General features: G+C 28.1%; 2 protein-coding genes across 2 annotated transcripts in view; one reads left to right on the top strand and one right to left on the bottom strand.

Moving 5' to 3' along the window:
• Positions 1 to 9,616, bottom strand: part of LOC129975106 (organic anion transporter 3-like) — a 51,764-nt gene extending 42,148 nt beyond the window's left edge. Inside the window, exon 1 of the mRNA XM_056088036.1 lies at positions 9,479 to 9,616. Within this exon, the coding sequence (XP_055944011.1) occupies positions 9,479 to 9,561 (83 nt within the window). The 5' untranslated portion in view covers positions 9,562 to 9,616. The remainder of the gene's footprint in view (positions 1 to 9,478) is intronic.
• LOC129975107 (organic cation transporter protein-like) overlaps positions 1 to 20,657 on the top strand; it is a 56,618-nt gene that overhangs the window by 4,366 nt on the left and 31,595 nt on the right. The gene's annotated exons all lie outside the window — the stretch shown is intronic.

Below are 20,657 nucleotides of genomic sequence, written 5' to 3'. Positions count from 1 at the left end.
AATTATTTTCTTCCTTACAAATAAAAATATTTAATTATTATATGGAAATATAAGATAATAGTTAACTTTAAACAAATGTAACATTAAAAATTATTATTTTACAAGACTTATCAAGAAGAATGTAGCATGACCAGTTAAACGAACAATTAATATATTACAAACTAAATAACTAATCATATTTTATACAATATATTTTAAGCAATTAATTAATTGTGCTTTAATTTGTTTAATGATTTTAATAATTCAGTGCAAACGCACGTTTTTATAATCCACTGAATTAGTAATTTATAATCCTAATTATTTTTATAATCCACTGAATTAGTAATTTATAATCCTAATTATTTTTATAATCCACTGAATTAAAAATTTGTTTACTTAGCAATTAGGCAAATAATATTTTATAATTGATTTGTCTGCATCTTCCTTCAGCCTGGCGTCTCTAGGTAGCTACCTAATCTGCCTTTTGGAAATCCGGACAGGTAGATAGAAAATCCCTGTTGCCTAGGATGGCTTTTTTTTTTTGGTAATGATATAATATATGACGCTCGTTTAAAATTAACCCCATTACATAGAAAGTGGAGAAAAGTGATAAGAAAATATATTTTTTTTTCCAAAATTCCATTTAAAATATAAATTTAAACAAACATCATAGAATATATTACTGAAAACGTAATTTTTATTTAAAGGATTATAAAATATATAAAATGGCTTATATTTGGAATTATCCTCATTGTTATTAAAATTTTGTAGTAACTGATAGAGTTAATCGATTTGACAAGTAAAAAAAAACAATAACATCAAATTCAGTCAACAAACGATTTTTTACTGACGAGAAACTTCATTATCGTAAATTTTTTTACTAGAGATTTTAAAATAATAATAATTATTAATTTGTTTAAATTGATTATTGATTGAGTATGAAACCGAAAACAATGCGACTCTATTAGCATTTCCATTTCATCTTAATAAAAGATTTTTTTTTTTTTTACAGAAGTATTAAAAATGTAATAATAAATTTAAACTGAAAAATTACCCTCGTAAATTTCTATATTTAGTAGTTTCAGCAATATATTTAAAACAGAATAAAAATATTCCAGACCTTAGAATATTTAAATATTTTTTATAATTATTTTTAATATCAAAAAATGAATCAAATGAAATAAAATCAATCTGAAATCGAAGCATTGTTTGCAAGCTTTTTGCTTTAGGCAATTAAAAATTCAACAGCAAAAAATTAAGAAAAAAAAAGTTGCGATTTTCACATGGCAAGAAATTTTCGTCTTCAAGTGCATCTCAAAAACTTTTAATTTACGTTTATTAAATAAAGCTGACGATTTTGAAAATATCGATATTTAGTTGTGCTTATAAGAATTTATGTTAATAAGAAGAATTATCAACTGAGTATTGGCTTAACTTTGTAAGCCTTGTGTTATACTTGTTGGCACAAAAGGAGTTTTTGTAGAGAGTCTAAATTAAAAAAATAAGAATGAATATAAAAAGAAATCGCATATAGAAACTGGTGATTTATTCTAAGAATTCTAGCCGCTAACTCGATTTCAAAATTTGAATGCATTTTTCTAAAAGTACTTCAATTTTAGAAGATAAAAGTAAGCGATTAAAAGTTAAAAAAATTTATTGTCAACTTATATCTTTTTTCCAATTCATTCAATGACTAGCTTTACGAAAAGATAATATTTTACAGAAAATGGACTTGAAATGAAGAACAAGGTAAATGTGCGTTTTGAAATATACAACTATATCCAATTATGTTTCGTGACATGAGTGTTTAGAATTTCCTCCATTATTTTCAGAATTAATTAAAGTGAAGATTTTTTTCCTCAATAAAATAATTTATAAACTGGTTTGCTATTAATTCTAGACTAGTAGACATTTAAATATTTTGATGTTGTTGTGCAGACAAAGATTTATTGTAATACTGATGAATTTTTACGATTTCTTTTTAAAGAATAAGGATTCAGAATTTTGATTATAAGCTGAAAATTCAGTTTTAAAGAATCAAAATAAAGGAAGATTTTATAATAATTTTGGGTTTAAGTAAAAAAAAAAAAAAAAAAAAAAAAAAATTGGTTTTACTTTTGTTAGAGATTTCATTTATTAAAAATTAGATAGTGAATTTCACTTTAAAAAGAAACTATTTAAATGTTGTTTTATCCTTTATGATTCGACATATCATCTCTTTCAACAATCTCGAAGATCATGTAGTCAAACTCAAGGAATCATATTTAACTCTCAACTATTTATTTATATACACATTATAAAACTATACTTTATGAAGGGAATGAATATTCTTATTCTTGAAACAAACCTCCTTATATTTGTATATATATCTTTATATATATTTCATATTTGTCCATTGACTAAGGTCTTTCAAACTGTGGGTCACTAGTCAATAACAATATCTAAAATATGTATGTATCTTTCTACAATTTTTGTGAGTTGGGCTTAAAATCTTTTTCAATCCATATATAAGAAATATTTTTTCTATGAAATTTTATTTAAAAATAAATATTTTTTTATTTACAAAAGTTTTTTTCATTTTTCTTCCTTTTTGAGGGGGAGGGAGAGAGGGCGCAATAAAACCTCTTCCGGAAAGAATGTTTGTTATTTGTTTGAGAAATAAAATTGATTAAAAAAAAGATAAAATAAAAAGTTCATCGCGCCGAGGATGAAGAGGTTATACAGTGTTTTAGTGCATTATCAATTTACAATTAGGCAAGTTTTTGCTCTTCAAACTAAACCTTTTATGACATTAACAAGAGGATTCTTGCAGAATTCTTGGTAAAAAAATCATTTCTTAGATTCAATTGAATGATTCCAACTTATGTTTTTCTTTAAACGAACTAATTTTCATCACATATGCTTTTGAATTGCATTCTAAAATAGCAATAGATTTTTATACAAGATATGTTGAATATATTTTTATAAAATTTATAATTACATTAGTATGTTTCAGTCTATCCATAAGGCTCCGTTTTGAATCAGCATGTAATTTATTTCTATGATGTTTTTTTTTTTATCAAATCGTAAATCATTAATCATTGTCATTATTCTTATATACTTTTATTTAATTATTCTTGTTTTAAGTTCGTGAAGATACAATTTTGCATCTGATTTTTTTTTCTTAACTTACTAGAGTTTAGTAGTCAATAAAAGAATCACTGCATTCGAGTTTTAAAATTTATTGCATTTGTTTCTAAATAACAATTTACTATTCGAAAAATTTCAGAAATGAGCAATAGTTAACTGTTATATTTTGATTTACATGGCTATGATGCAAATTGGATGTCGAAATGAGGAAATCGATAAAAAGAATTCATTATAATCTATAATAGAATAAATCAGCTACGTTGCAACGCTGTGCGGAGTTAAAAATATATCTTTTGGCCCGCGTCATTATTGGATGCCGAAATCCCAATTTCTGTTTTGTCGTCGGACAATTCAGACTAACTTCTTTTAATGTTTAAATTGAAAATGTAAATAAAGCTAAGCATGAATAAAAATCAGTAATTGGATCATGAACTTCGGATGTTATTTATATTTTTTATGTTAGATATTTATGTTTTTATGTTAGCGAAGGTCAATGAACTGAAGTCTACAATTTTCATACTGATTCATTGGAGATTATTCCTGAATATTTTTAAAACATTATTTTTATTTTGTATTTGGCATTAAATTTTTTTTAAAGGAGTCATTTATTGTTTCAATCCTATTTAAATGATTAGCTATGATATGGTGTTGGTGAACGGAAAAGAACCAAATGCAAGAAAACAAAACTTTAAAAATTACTATATATCTATATATAAATTATACTACAAATAATTTTTTTCTTAAGCATCTTACCAACGTGGCTGAGATTTTCTAACATAACTTCCATTAGTTAATCTATTACAATCATATATGTGATATTAATGAAAGAACAACAGCTCGTCTAGACTGAAATATCTTTTAGTATTTTTAATAATGAATTATAAATTGAAGAGTAAAAAGTAATTAAAATTAAAGAAAACATACATTTTAGAGCTAATAAAATTACGTTTTGAAATCTATTTTTGTTGAAAATTTATTAAATCGTATTTATTTATGATAACTGTGCGCGAGAGGGTATTTTTTCATGGAAGAAAAAGTGTGTTGCAATTTTGAATATAAAATGCCACACCAACCAACCAGAACACAGCGGGAGATAGGAATCGTGTTTATTTTCATGAACTTCACGGTTTTACTTGAATGAGTCTGTTCCCTGAACAAACATATTCAGAAAAAAAAAAAAGAAAGAAAGAAGAAGTAAAAAAAAAAAAAAAAAAAAAAAAAACTAAGGCCATGATAAACTGATATTGACCTATTTTGAAATATCTCTGTCTAGTTTATTTAGGGAACGCACGCGCTAAGAAACCCCAGACGCTAAAGAAGAAAAATTTTAACCAAAATCCACGCACGAACTGTACTTGGAACAGAAATTTTAGAACACTTTTTCGCCCCCCCCTTCTCCCCTCATTTTCAAAAAAAAAAAAAAAAAAAAAAAGAGAATTTTCTGTTTTATTTTAAAATGAGGTCTACTGTTTCAATTTAGCTTCATAATGAAAAGTGAAACTCACCATTGGGTGAAATCGAATTACTCAGTGGCGGATTTATAAATAGGCTTACAAGGCGGTTGTCTAGAACCGCTAGTTGGAGAAGGATTTAACGAGGAGTCTACTGCCGGCGGGGCTCGAACTCGCAACACAAGGGACTCGAATCCAACGCCCTACCAATCAGGCTATTCTGTCCCAGTTTCGTTATGTACATTTATTTGTTATAATAGTTAATGAGTCAAACACCATCTACAATAATATTGTGTACAAACGTAGATGTGGGGGTGTTTGGAATCATAATAGATAAATAAAAACAATTTATATTCATGAATTAAAAAAATATTAACTTAAAATAAACCATTATTATGTTAAAAATGTTCAGAAATGTGAAACCAAATCAAACATTTTATTAAAAGATGGGCCTCATAATGAGCTCTTCTTAAGTCTGAGAAGTATCTAAATCCGTCACTGGTTCCATTGCACTTTATTTAAAAAGACTTTGTTTAGTTAAGCAGTCTGAATATTTATTGTAGCTCCACAAGAGCATTTGGAAGTGGATTTCGTCAATTTGAACCTGATAATTTAGCTGATACTTCATTTAAAACTTCCACCCCACATCAACAAAAATATAAAATATAAACCACAACAACAAAAACCTAGAATGCTATAACGAATACCAGGCCCACAAGCTTTACTTAAAATGGATCTCGAATTTCTATCTCTCACAATTAAATTCCAAAGAATTGTTCCAAATCTGAAACTCCGCCATCAATGTATTATGATTACCTTTTCCTACAGTAAAAAAAAAACTTCGAGAAATTGTAATGTTCTTGCAATTTCAGATTTTTAAAAATATAAGATTGGAAAAAAATATGCTTAAGTGCATCCAACAAGTTGCAAGAGTATTGGATTGATTCAGAAATAAATGTAATTCCGAAATTGTAAATAATTATAAAGGAGAAAAAATATCATTGGTCAATTGACCTTAGTTTAATCATATAGAGTAGTCTCCCCGAAACTGTCTCGCAGACTCCTTAATAAAATCTTTATCTCCTTTCTTCCATTTAAAAACTGTGGAATTTAAACAAGATGATGAGTGCCATATCTACTCAGAAAGTACTCATTAGCCATAGTACCACCATATAAAAATGGATAATTTTAGGGAGGCTGCATGTTTACATCCATTTTACATGTTACAATTTTAAAAGTATGTTTACAATTTATTATAAGTAGGAAAACAACATAATAGAATTATTAATGCATATTATTTTTAATTTATTTATTGAAGTGTTATTGATTTTCAAAGGCATTTTATTACTATTTACGCTATCTTGCCGTCTGATACAAAACACAGTTACGAACATTAATTCCCAACAAATATGCAATCTTTCTTTTCTGTCAAATAAATCAAGCAATAATAGTGATAAATTTATTGTTATACTTTTTTGTTTCAACATTTTTCAATGAAATGTATGCAATGATTCTCACTGTAAAGTCCATCTGAAATTTATCGGAGAAATTGCTGTAGGACATAGAAAGTATAAAATTGCCTATATATGGAAAGTCATAGGCTGCTTTTCCTTTTAATGGAGCAAATATGGGATACTTTTCTCTGAAAGTGTCTTCCATATATAGGCAATACACTCCCTTATTCGAACTAAGGTCGACTTTCACTTTAGGTGACCTAGGTGGTCCAAGGTCACTTGACACACCCAGCATTTATATGCATTGGTGTATTTATAAATGCGAGATACTACTACTTTACTTCAGCATGAGCCCTTGATTGATGGATGCTTGGCTAAGTATGCTAGGGCAAGTGAAATTTAAACCACCAGCATAAGAAGAAACTTCCACTAATTATTTTCTGAGTTCCAACAATCAGATATTAATGAAGCTCGCGCATTGAGACAATGCACATATCTAAATTATTTTAATGTCTGGTTTATACTCGGCATTTATAAGACGGTCAATATTCAGCGCATGCGTAGGAAGACTTAAAAAAGCTGTTCGGTCGATGGCAAGTAATTGTCCCGACGGGACAACAACATGCCGCTGTATTGTATTTTTTTCTTATTGCGCATGTGTTTGTAGAATTTGGCGTTTTTTTTTGCATGAAAAAATTGGCCACTTATTATAGATATATTCCGACATTTTTTTGCACTTTGTTATTTCTAATACGAGGCTGTGTGTGTGTGTTTTCTTCATTTTATTCGCCATTTCTTTTTTATAGTTTCCAAATTTAAGTATGTTGACCTTTTTTTTTATTTCACCATGTTTTTTTGTGTAAATATCTATAATATTTATACATACGCAGTGGAAAAGAAAGATTCAGGAACACCAAATGCAGTTTATAGCCAAGCACACACACACATAGAGCTAAAATATTAAGCTTCATTTTATTCTTTGATTTACTTCAATTTTTACAATGCATTTTTTTCTCTTCAAATTAATTTAATTTATCTCATTCGAATGAATAGAATTCTTATTAGATAATTTAATGAGTTAAATCCAAGAACACAGTTTGATGCTTAGTTCAATTAGAGTGAGAATATATTATTTAAAATACAATTTTAAAAAAATAGACGGAAAATAGAATGCTGGACGGTTGAATGAATTTTCCTTCAGCTATAAATTCAAGGCTTTGCCTATTGAAGCATTAATAAACGGTTTTTTGAGATAATGACAGATAAATCCGTTGATAGATTTCTCAGTTATGAGTATTTTCTTTATATATCCATCATTGTTTCAATAATGATAACGGAATATCAAAATTTCATTTTATCACGATATTGACATTCGGGCACATATTTTTGTCACATTAATTTTTTATAATTATAATTTATAAAAGATGCTTTGCAAAAGATGCTTGATACACTTTTTCCTACCGTGCAGTTTTAGGAAATATTTATTTCACCTTGAATAATTTTAAAAAAATTGCATTAGTATTACTATTACTTAATAAACAACAATGAAACATGCTTCTAAGTTGTTATCTAAGCAGATTCAAAAAAAAAAAAAAAAAAAAAAATTAAAATTAACTGCTCAAGGGGAAAATGACTTGAAGATTAAATACACACACATACACACATGAAACGGTTCTTTAATTGGTTAAAAAGTTATTGCGCTTCCCTTTTCTTCTGAATCACGCATATTAGTCGGATTTTCAGTAATCTATTCTCCTCAGTTTATGTTTCAATAGCAAGATATGTTAGCGGAACAATCAGATAAAATAATTTTTTGCAACTCATAATACCGATTATATTTTGTAACACTTCAGTGGAGTTCCTTAAAAAAGATTTTTGATTTTAAATTAACTTGATAATATTTTGTTCTTAATTTTCCTGTCGAATATTTTTTTTTGAATTTAATTTTATTATAAATCCAGTTCAAAAAACTGATATCATATTTCTTCTTATGATTTTATGCACCAACATTTTTTTTATCCTTTATACCGTGTTCTTACAGCTCTTGTTTAGATAGAAATTTCCGATTTAAATCGTTTAAACTAATTGTTTTATTATTGCATTGTAAAGTAATAATTCTGAATTTCCATAAATAAATTTGGGAACTAAAGTTTTTTTTTTTTTTTTTTTTTTTTTACTTTTACGTATGAGAAGTAAATAAAAAAAAGTTTTATAATTATCAAACAATTACAATACTTTACCCGACATTTCCATGAATCACCACGTTTCAGACTTCCCATGAGTTTGGGAAATACTTTTTGGAATTTTGTCTGTCTGTCCTTGCCCTAAACATGTTTGAAATATAAGGTTGAAATGTACAAGGACTTTACATCGAATTTATAGATTCCTAAGAAAGTTTGAAGAATCTATGCGGTTGTATGAATATAATTAAACAAGATTAGTGCAAAACGAAGAGAACTAGCTAAATAGAATTTAGCACATTTATCATCTAAAGAATAGATTCGTATCAACTTTGGAATCAAACTTCTTAAGACATACATTTTATTTCTTCTAATACATACATATCGATTGTTTTTGTAATTTTTCATCTTACACATGTATATAAAAATTTCTATTTAATCACGTAATTTTCTTGTTCCATGAATTCAAATTCCATTTTAATTTCTGAGTTGTGTGCAACCTTTTCATACTTTTTAGTCAGCATGCTGTGTATCTTAAATGCTACATCGGCTAGATTTAGGTAAAACTTTCTTTTAAAGCAATATAAATTCTGAATGCGTTTCCACATCTTTCTATTTTCTGCTTTCCTAATAGGAGTGTATCACCCACCAGTCACGGATTTAAGAAAGAACTTTTTGAAGACATCTATAGATACCTAGCATTTTTTGGGGGCGCGCGATTTTCATGTAGTACGGCATCTCAATGTCAGATATGTAAAGCTGCTAAAGTTAGGCCCAGAGAGGGTTTGAAAAAACCAGAAAGCCCACAACTTAGAAATTAAAATGGAATAACTTTTAAGCTAAAGAATAACTCGGAAGCTTTGAAGTTTGAATTCAAATAGTTAGAATGAAAAACACAAATCAATTTAATTTATCACACACACACACACACACACACACACACACACACACACACACACACACACACACACACACACACACACACACACACACACACACACACACACACACACACACACACACTAAGGGTGACTTATTGAGAAAATATTATGTATTTTTTTAAAGTGTTTAACGCGGCATTTAAGCGCGATTTAAACATTTTGATAACTTTATTAAAATAGCATTTTTTATCCAGATAAAATACCTTTGCCAAGTTACACAAAGAGAAGAATTAATTGGAAAATAATTAAAGCTAAAAACAAAAATTAAATTAACTAAAGTTAAAGCTTAATAATTCTGTAAGGAGGCAAAAGTAATTTGAAGTAACGAAGATAAAATTACTTACTTTCTTGATTCGAAACAGGCATCACAAACAATACCTAAAAAATGACTTTTAAATGTATTCAAAGGGAATAGATTTTCTTTCATGATTACTTAGATTTTTTTTGCTTCTATTGCAGATTCTTAAAAGATTTCTAATTTAGAGTATTCCATCTAAATCATTCTAAATTGCTGCTTTTGATACGATGGAAATAGACATAGATAAAAATATTTTTTTAGAAAAAATACTTTTAGAACATAGAATCAAAAACATTGATATGATATCTCTGCGAAATGCATTAATTCTTAATAGAATTGCCATGAAGGAACGATTAAATTATAAAAGGGAATAAGACCCGTGAAATAAAAAATTAATGGAAGATCTAGTATTTCCAGTTTCGGTAAAAAAGAAAATCAACATTCTGAAAGTATCATTACGAAAACAGCCCTATTACGATATAAATCTAATGTGCATAAAATTTCCTGTTGTCAAAGTTTAATTACAGATTTTCTTTAAAAAGATAAGGTGGTTTATAATTAACTGTATAATTAAAAACTTTCATGGTTGATAATTCACTTTTTAAAGTTTCTTATTATTTTTTCTTCTCGATATAAACTGTTCTCAGAATTGAAATCAGATTAATTTTTTATAGTAAGGCTTTTAAAATATGGAGTTCGCCCCAAAAAACATCAAACGATTGTCTTCAGATCAGATTTTATCTAAAAAAGTAATTCAGAAAATAATTTCAATGAAAATTAAAAAAATTTTAACAAATACATACAATAGAAGACAAACACAAAAGTATTAAAAATTAAAAAAACAATCATGAAGTTAAATGAAATAAAAATGTTAAAAATGTGTAAAAATTCATTAAAGCATTTTTTTCATTATGTTTCGCTTACACCAAATTGGCTCTAATTCCGATAATCAAAGAATTCAACTGAATATTCAAAAATTTTTCCAAAGATTTCTTTTTCTTACAGTTTGATTGTGAATTTAGAAAAGAACAAATAGTGTAAATGTTGTGAAACAAATTAATGAAATTTCAGCTTATTATATTTCATGACGAAGTTAAAAATGGAATAATGTCTTAGTTTTTTGTGTACAATACAATGATTAAAAAAACAATGTGTTCATTATTTTCTAAAATAGGTAAAATAACACTTTACTGAAGATAATCTTTCAACTAAGTTCTACATTTGAAGTCTTAGTTTGGTTCTGAAAATTTGGGAACTCGATGGGCGGCAAAACATATCCAGATAAGTGTTGAGACTGTGTATCTTTTACATAAAAACAGTAAGAAGAATTTTCTTAAGATAAATTATATTCTATTACTTTTATAAAGAATAAAAATATAAATTTGCCTAAATATATCAAAGTAGCAAATACGTTATAATACAAATAATTGGTGAACATATTTGATAGTTTTTTAAAAAGTTATATTTTCAACAAAATTTATTTAGAGTAAAATTTATGTGAGATTTAAACTTTCTCAAAATATCGTTAAACTACTTTTAGGCTTAATTTGTCTGTTTTCGTTATTTTAAATTTATTTTGTTAATAATAGCAATTTCAATGTGCATTAAATATTTATTATCTTCTTAGCATCCTATCTCTATACATAGTAACTAAAAAAGAGAAAAGTATTGTTGCAAAATATACTTAAAATATTTTATAAATTAATTAAATTTCGATCAGATGTCCGTAGATAAATAATAAAGGGTAGATGGTATTCATTTTTAATAATTTATTATAAAAACCAACATTAGTATTACAAAAAATGATTTAACTATTTACCATCTGATTATTCAAAGGATTATTAGAAAATTATATTAACTTCACTTAATTCGAGAAGTGTAATCATATCTCTCGATGAAATTTTCATGTCTATTTAAAAAAAAGGATTTCATCTTCTGAGTAGAAGAAGAGAGAGTTTTCCGTGAAATCCTATGGATACAAATTTTTAATTTTGCTATTATTTTCTGCCATTCCACTGTTTCTGGCGTTGAAAGTGAGTTTAAACATCAGTAAAATGACTATTTTTTGAATTTTATAATGTAAGTTGATTTTTATTTTCTTGTTGTTTCTATTGGCGCTTGCTATGGACACGCTCGCTGACGAGGGTAGCGATTTTAAGCCAAGGGAGCGTTTCTTGTTTTAGCAGTGCCAACTAGGGCTCAGAGTACATCTTAACTACTCACGCATCACATTCGCTTGAACAACTCCTTTTTACAGGGGGGGGGGCACATTCACACATCTCACAGATAGTACAGATGAAGAACAACCATGCCCGAACCGGGACTCGAACCCCAGAGAAAGACGCGCTAACCCTAGGCCAGGACGCCGGCTTTTACTTTCTTATATACGAAATATACAAAGAGGAAATTATATATTCTTCAAGAAATGCGAACTCGAGATTTTGATGAATCTTCAAGTTTTAGACCTCTCTGAGCTCAGAAAAATACAATTTTGGAAAATCTCAGTCCGTTTGTTTGTCTGTCTGTGACAAAGATAGAAAAAAAGCTTTGAGCTATATGGTTTAAATTTGGTATATGGTCTTTACATCAAATTTGAAGATTTCTGTCAAATTTTGAGTTAAATCTGTTCAGAGGAAGTTCGTCTGTCCGGCTCTTCGAATATAAGCTAACACGATAATTACAAAACGAAGAGAGCTTGATAACTAAAATTTGGTACACTGATTTAACTTCTATATATATAGGCAGTTATCAAATTTTTAGTCGAATCCAACTATGGGTTGACTTCGGTCTGTACTTTCAAAAACATGTAAACATGATAGTTCGAAAAACGCCATGATTTAAATATATCAAATTTGGTACCGATTTGGTATGTGCGACATATTTTTATGGTACAATTTGACAATAATGTTCATAATTGTTACGACATTTATGAAAAAAAAAATGTTGGGCATCTGAAAATTGAAAATAAATTTTATTGTTTCATAATACAACTCATCTCTGTGCAGCATGATTTGGTATAATTATCGTAAATTAATATCGAACGACCTTCGTGTACATGTGACTCTGGGCTCATTCAAGAAAATCAGGAATTCCCATTTTTGTAACAATGTGCACATGCTAAAAAAAAAGATAATCTCGCTCTCTCTTTCTATATATATATATTCGTGTGTGTGTGACACTAGTCAGCTTTGTACCAAATATTTGGCACAAAATGGATGATAATGAGCATTCGCCACTTATTTGTAGCATTGGGACCATGAAAAAAAATTGTAAAGTTACATATATGTAAGAATGCACTATTATATTTATTATTATTATTTATCCATATACCCTCACAAAATCCCTCCTGGGGTTCAATTTCAAGTAATTAGTCTTTCAGGTTGTCACTTATTTATGTATATATATAATTTATTTTGAACAAGCAGGAATTTTTTTTATCGACTGTTTATTCAATTTGAGATTACTATTCTGTATTAAAGAAACTACTATTTGGATGGATTTAATTTCAAACCTTGAAACTTCTATAATAATGAAATTCTGTATAGAATACTTATTTAGATATATGTAAATGGACAATAACAGTTTTAAATTGTAGCAATAGCAAAAGACATCCATTCGAGGTAACAAAGATACTATAGTGATGCCATCTACTGTTGATTACTAGAGATAAAAGAATTTTCAATAATCAAATAAAAGCAAATAATGTTAGCGAAAAATTGATTCCAATTGGAAAAAAAGTTTTTCTTAACAGGCAGAATTAAAATTTATATTAAAAAAAATTGATAATCTCGCCTTATAGATAAACACAAATAATAAAGCAAATCGGAAGCATTAAAATCCAGGCCAAAACAAAATTGTTTGAATTGTCTGCAATTTAGTTTGAATGTAAGTTCAAAAAATGTTCATTCAAATGTAAGTTTATTCTATTTTTATTCAAGAAGTGATTTAAAATATTTAAAAAATAAATATTTTATTTCCACCCTCCCCATAGAAAAATGTATGGTAAAATTTTAATATGTGAGGGACTTTTAGGACTATACAACGTTTCTGCTAATACTCATTAAGACGCAAATTTACTCGGAAATATCAAAATAAGGTGAACAAAATAAAATAGATTCTGTAAAAAAAACTGTTATAGGTTAAATAAAGAGACGTGGATGCTTTAGCTGAATTCGACAATTCTGTCCCACTTACACTCTCTCTTGATGATAAGGATACAATTTAATATGCATTAGCGAAGCAGAAAAATGCTGACGAAATTGGAACGTATGAAAATGATGACAAGCAGATGAAGGAAAATGCGTTGAAGGACCGCTAATTTTTCATAAAATTTGCAGAGAAAAATTTATCTGTGTCAGCACATGATGCAAAGAAATTTCATTTTATATAATTTTCTAAGATATTAAAATAAGAAGTATTGAATTAAAGGAGTTTCAAAAAGGAATATAAACTGCTACTGCACTAAACAATCTTATAAGCTACTTCGAATACACATTTAAAATTATATTGCATCTCAATAAGAGTTGCTATATGATAATATATAATAGATAAGTTCACAAAGTTGCTTAATTTTCTTTTTGGGAAGTATTAAATTAAGTGTATAGTTTAATTTTAAATAATCTATACTATTTCCGATATTATCTTTTTAAATATGGTGCATGAATAATTAAATGACCAATTGATATCCTTAAATTTCAACAGATGGCAGCACATAATATAAATAGATAAATTCTAGAAAATATATTCATAAATGCTGGAAAATTCCATATCCGATAACGGAGAGGTCTCGTTGCAGCTGCTTTAAAGAATTTCTATTGCATTTTACAACTCGCATGAAAACTACTGTCTTTTGCATGTTTTTCTTCCTTAAAATGGCATATCACAAAGCAGTCAATAGATCAATGATAAGTTGATGAGATAAATTGTAATAATAAGGAAATTTATATTTTATTAAGCGATTACATATTTAGAGCTAACAATTATTTTTGTGATAACATTCACAAAAAGCAATCTACTGAATTTTAAATCATTCTGCAATTTAGAATTTAGAATTGAAATCAGTGACGAATTTCCGAGTAGGATGCAACCTAGGACCGCTGGAATAAGGGACAGATTGAGTAAAAAGTTAATAAACTCTCTATAATATATATAAATTTATAAAATATAATCTATAAAATTATTTGTTTGACTTTCTGAATTACTTTATTAGCATTTTAACAAGTAATATTATTAAAGTTCTTATCCTTTTCTTCACACTAACTTCGTTATTATAATATTATTAAACACTTAATTTCTACTAGTTAATATTATGCTTAAACGGGGTTACGAGTAGCAAATCATAATGAATAAAGAAATAAAGAAAAAAATATACATATAAAAATATTTATTACAATAAAAAAAGAAATTAAAATAAAATAAGTAACTATTATATTTTAAGTTAAGAATATGTTGAAATGTGAAATTAAATTTTTGATTAGTTATTGAATAAAATTATTGAAAGAAAAACGTCATAATGTGTACTATTTAGGATTGCAAAAAGTCTAAACTTGCCACTGATTAAAATACTGATAAAATAATAATTAAAAAAAAATTTTGACAAAAAACCAAATGGTGAGGATTCTTATCTCAATATAAAACTGTATTTATTGTTTTAATAATCTCTTAAGCAAGTGGATATAAGTAAAAAAAATTATGTAAACCTAATAAAAGTAAATAAAATGTAAAAAGCGCCACAAGAAATTACGCGAAAGGCTTGTAAAGATCAGTTAAGAAGCTATGCGATTTTTTTTAAGCGCAGCAGAAAAAATTTCGAAAGTGATTAACTCGTCATTTAATATTGTCACCGAAAATCCTCAAATTCCCTTTCGTGGATAGTACGGTGAAAATACACAAAAATGCAAATGCACAGTAGCAAAACACAGACAAAGCGTACACAAGAATAGTATAGCAGTAAATAGTACAGTAAATAGCAGCACAGAAATAGTAAATTGTTATTAAACAGCGCAATCCCAACAGTGCAAAGAACTCCAACGAGTGACCTTATTCAACTATTCTCTTTTAAGCCATCACCCAACTGACTGATTCTTCAGCTCGCTTTTTTGTAGTTTCCATGAAGGGCAAAGGAGCTTCTAGAACAAATGGCAGAACTCGAATACTAATAGATATCGACAAGGTTCTTGAATATTCTAAATTCATCAATTTTGTCCTAAAATTCGTCACGGCTGAGTATCTTTGACTCAGCATTCATTCAATAGCCATTACTATATATACATAAAACTATCTTCCTTACCAGGGGACCTACTCCTTAGCAATTACTCAGCAGCAATACTACAAATTTACAGCAATATAACAATAAAATAGTTCATACTTTCTAATAGCTGCTTCCAATCCTTTAATTTTTAAACAGAAATCGAATAATATAATTTAAATACGTTTATCTGTTAAATTTTTTTTGCTTGAATATTGATAAATTAGATTTAAAAAAAAATCAAATGTAGAAGTAAGCTCTGAAAATTATGCTGCTAACTTTTGTTTCCTATTTCAATTTTGAAATTTGAAAGAGTGCAATATTTTGATGGTTTGGTTGTTTAGGTTTTCTGGCGCAAAAGCCATATCTGGCCATGCTGCGCCAATCAAATGGTAAGAAGCATTTCAAAGATATTTAAAGAGGTTATTCCGATTAAAAACTAGGCGAGGTTAAAAATTCCAATCGCAAGCCGATGCATTAAAACGGTATTTAAAAAATATCCATGAAAAAAGTAAAAGTTCATAAATTGCTGACACACGAAAAAGATTCCAAATTGAACAAAACTTAAATAAAATGCATCAAACCAATGGTCTGCAGAAATATAAAAATATTAGAGTGAGGTTTCTCACCCAGTAGTTCAAGCATGTCTATAGACACTGTATTAAAAAATCGTAACCGTTAATTATTAAAAACAGGTCAATCGATTAAAACATGACGTACACTTAAAACTGTAAGGCATGTCGTGCATTTTGGACATGGTTGACCAAATAAAAGATGTTTATGGCTGAAGCGTGTATGACCAATGCAGAGCCGAATTAATTTTACATCAAACCCACGCACTGGGATGGTAGGTGCAATATTTTGAATAAAGTTTCAGAAATGTATGTGTCTTGGTGAGAGTTCACTAAATGCATATGAAAATAGGGAAGGAGGAAAATTTCTAGCATATTCTCTAGTAAAAATATTTGTTTATTGTTAATTGCATGTCATTGTTAAACAGTGTTTACGAAAGAGTCTATTAATGCACGATCTTTGGTGATTAGTCACGGGATGTTGTCAACACAAAAACACGAGAAAACCGAGTGTGCCTTTTGGATAGATTGCAGACATATAGCTTTGGACAGAAACCAAAATTAATACTGAACCATAATTTTAATCACAGAATCATATATTAATGTCGTATGTATAAGTCACTGCATTTTTAATCTATAGCATGTAAATGCTTGTGCGAGCATAAACTCGCAGACAGTCAACCCCTTGATTGATTTGGTTCTAAGTCTGATAGATATGTATACTTTAGAAGCTAAATTTGTGTACCGAATTTTATTTTTCTAGCTCTTTTCGTTTTGTGGTTATTGTGTTAAGCAATATTCAGATAGACAGATTTCCTATGAATGATTTTCACAAAATTTTATAGATACCCATAGATTTGGTACAAAGAATATATATACCAAAATTCATTCATTTTTGAGTTATTATGTTCAGATATAATTCCAAAAATGTCACAATCTATAGTTCGATTTTTTTTTGCTACAATATTTTTCTCTTTGTATATTTCGTATGCGGGAAAGCAGAAAAATTTTGTTTCAAGCTGGAAAGCGAAAATAGATTTCTTTTTTCTGGAGACATAAGGAAAAGAATTTTTCATTCTCTCCACCGTTTCCTCCTCTAATTTCACGAGGATAGTCTCTATGAAGACGAAAGAGGATTAAAGAGAATTTTAATAAATAGGATTTTCCAATCAGTTTTCGCAAGTTTGGTTTAAAAATTTCAGTGGCGCATTAGGTATTTTGCGATTCTATTCAGTATACATCATGAGGTCTTTTTTTTAAAAAAAGTGATCAATTTAGTTTCATATTTCAGCGCTTTATAATATGTTAATGATTTACTTTAAGTTGATTATTTGTTTACTTTATTTGTTGAAATATATTTTTATTGAATTATTATTATTCTTGACTGCTCGCATCTACATTTGTGCATAATATTATCGAATCAAAGATTAGGTAATTATAAATATTCTAATAACGAAATAAACATAATGAAATGTATACGAGTCTGACTAATTATACTTGATTAAATGTTAATATTATCTTAATAATTTACTATTTTCACAGAATTTTCTTTTACAGATTTGCTCTCGTATACAATGTTATTGAAGAAAACGTTAGATAGTTACAAATATTCTAAAAACAAACCAAACACAATGAAACGTATAATATCCTGACTAATTGTATTTGATTAAATGTTAATATTATCCTAATAATACAATGTTTTCACAAAATTTGCTTTTACAGATTTGTTTGTTTGGCAACTCAAAAGAGAATGTTTTTTTTCCCAAATCCGTTATGTACCCTCCGGTCAATATAAAGGCAATAGGCAACTACAGCAATATTTGAAGTTCTGCCCCTAAAAAAAAATGAGCAGTGAAAATGACTTTTCTGTCCTTATTATATAAGGAGTTTTAGATATCAGATGCTTATAATTTAACAGCGATAAAAAACAATTTCGTAATTAAAATCTAAAAAGAAAAATTTTAAAAAATCTAAAGTTGGAATCTAAAAAAACTGTAGCTAGCAAAATATTTATTGCATAAAAGTCTGGGCGATATCTCATCTAATATAGTTTATCTTTCTATCTTCAACCATAAATGTATGTGAACAAATTAAAAATTCACTTCCCACAAATTATTTCGGCTTTTATATTTATTTTGAGTTGGATAATCCATCCAAGAGCTTGACCGAGATTTCACCTCACCCCTTGCCCTCGGCCCTTATACAACACATCATTCAACGCGTTCTCATAATCGGAGCAATGGTGCTGAAAGTTCCCCGAGGTCTGGTCATGAAAACAATTTGCAATAGACTCGCCTTAAAACCAGTTAAAACTAGTTTTTAATAAAATCTTGTACTCTTCAAACGGTTTGTCGGGAGTCAGATTTTCATATTTATTGTATTATATTGCATCGGGAAAAATATTTTTATGATAAATTTAGATAAAACTCACTGCCGGCGCGTGAACTTGAACACGTGGCCTCAGAAGCGACGAGGAAATGTTTGAAGATTTATTGGTCGTAACGTCTGAGATAAGTTTTTATTTTCAGATATATTTTTTCCATATTTGTCTAAGCTAAAAGAGAGTTAAAATTTTTTTCATTATTCTCTTGTATATTATATTTAAAAAATATAATATACAAGCGTTAAAAAATAAAATATCAGCGCATAAATATCATGAACGATGATTTTTTTCTTTACCTTTTCTTACTCAAATTACGCTTGCAGAAACTTTGAAATCATAAAAATTTCGCTTTGAGGTTTTGATAAATTTGGAGAATTTAGACCATATGAAATACATAAAATAAAAATCTGAAATTTCAAACCTCTAATCTAAAACAGCGAGGCATGAAAATTCATAGTCTTGTTTGTGTCAGTCGTTATATTTTACGTGTAACGATCTTTACATTACATAGTTTATAGAAAGAATTCCAATCTATAAACATCGTAAACTATCTTTACTAATAATATATGTGTGTATGTGTGTTTGTGTTATGTGTGTGTGTTTGTGTTGTGTGTGTGTGTTTGTGTGTGTGTGTGTGTGTGCTAGCTCTCTTCAGACTAGACTGTTTTATCTACAGCGACCAAATTTGGCACATGTATACCTAGGAGTCAGGAAAAGTACACCTCGATGCGATTTTTTGAAATTTCAATTATTATTTTAATTAATTAAAAATTAAATGTAATTTCGCATTTCTTTGTAAATAACTCCCGAAAATTTGGCATAAAAATAAATTTTGCACCACTTCAAAATTTAAAAAGAAATTATGGCGCCAAATTAATAGTTTGGCGTATTTTTGCTAAATTTTGGCAACTTAAAAAAATTCTTTTTGGCTGATTTCCACCAGTAGATTTCATTGTTGCCTTGAAAATCAAATCGTTTTCACCGTTTCATCATCTATCTCATCGAGTCCATTGTTTAAAATTCAGGAAGATGAATTCTGTTTAATATTTATTCAGTTTATGAGACATATAGAAAAATGAATACAATATTCAAAATTCAGAATATAGGTCAACCGGATATTTGCATTTTTAATAGCTCCGTGATGCCATGGGACTGATTTCAATTAGAATAGCTCATAATTAAACCGAGCATATGTAAGAGGCAATTAAAATAACACGCTTTTAATATCCGAATATTTGGCGGAATCATGGATATGTATATCTACACAACAAAAACAAAAAAGATATAACACCAATATTACCAAGAGCCAGTTGGTAGCCAAAGGCGCTTAGTTAAGTTCATTCATGAAAAAATAAAGATCATTCATTCTGTTGGGTTACTAAGTGAGTTACTAAAATTTGATTATTACTATCTCGTAAAAACACGCTATTTTCACCTACTTCATAAACCTCTTCAAAGAAGATGCGCCAATCAGCGTTCAGGGTTTCCCCAAGGCCTATGATTATGAAAGTGTTGATCGTTTTAAAGTTGTAATAATCGTATTTGTCAGATTTGATTGAGTTTTTTTATTATTTAAAAGGTGAAATGTCAAAAATATATTTCATGAATATGATTCCTTAGGACCAAACGACTGTATAAAATTTAGACTTCATAATTTTTAGAAGCCTATTTATAAAATATTATTATTTAAGTTATTGATACTATTGAAAATAAATCTAAAAACTGCATTTTGTGATGAATCAGAGAAACTTTTTATTGAATACAATGGAAAAATGGAACTAATGAATTGAACTAATGAACGTCGTTCTGAAATATTACTCGTAATCCGGAACACTCTTAAACGAAACAATTTTTTTTCCCATAGGAATCCATATAAAATAGAACAAGAGGTTTTATTCCGAAAAAAAATACTCACACAAATTTATAATAACATAATTTATTACTTATAATGCATGCTTTTTTAAACAAGAAAATTGCATAAAGACATTCATTTTTTACCATGCTTCAAAATTTGCGAATATGA

The sequence above is a fragment of the Argiope bruennichi genome, chromosome 7 (genome assembly GCF_947563725.1).
Source record: "Argiope bruennichi chromosome 7, qqArgBrue1.1, whole genome shotgun sequence".
Lineage (NCBI taxonomy): Eukaryota > Metazoa > Arthropoda > Arachnida > Araneae > Araneidae > Argiope > Argiope bruennichi.
Note: the sequence above shows the minus strand (reverse complement) of the source record. Positions and strands in the feature narration are given on the sequence as shown.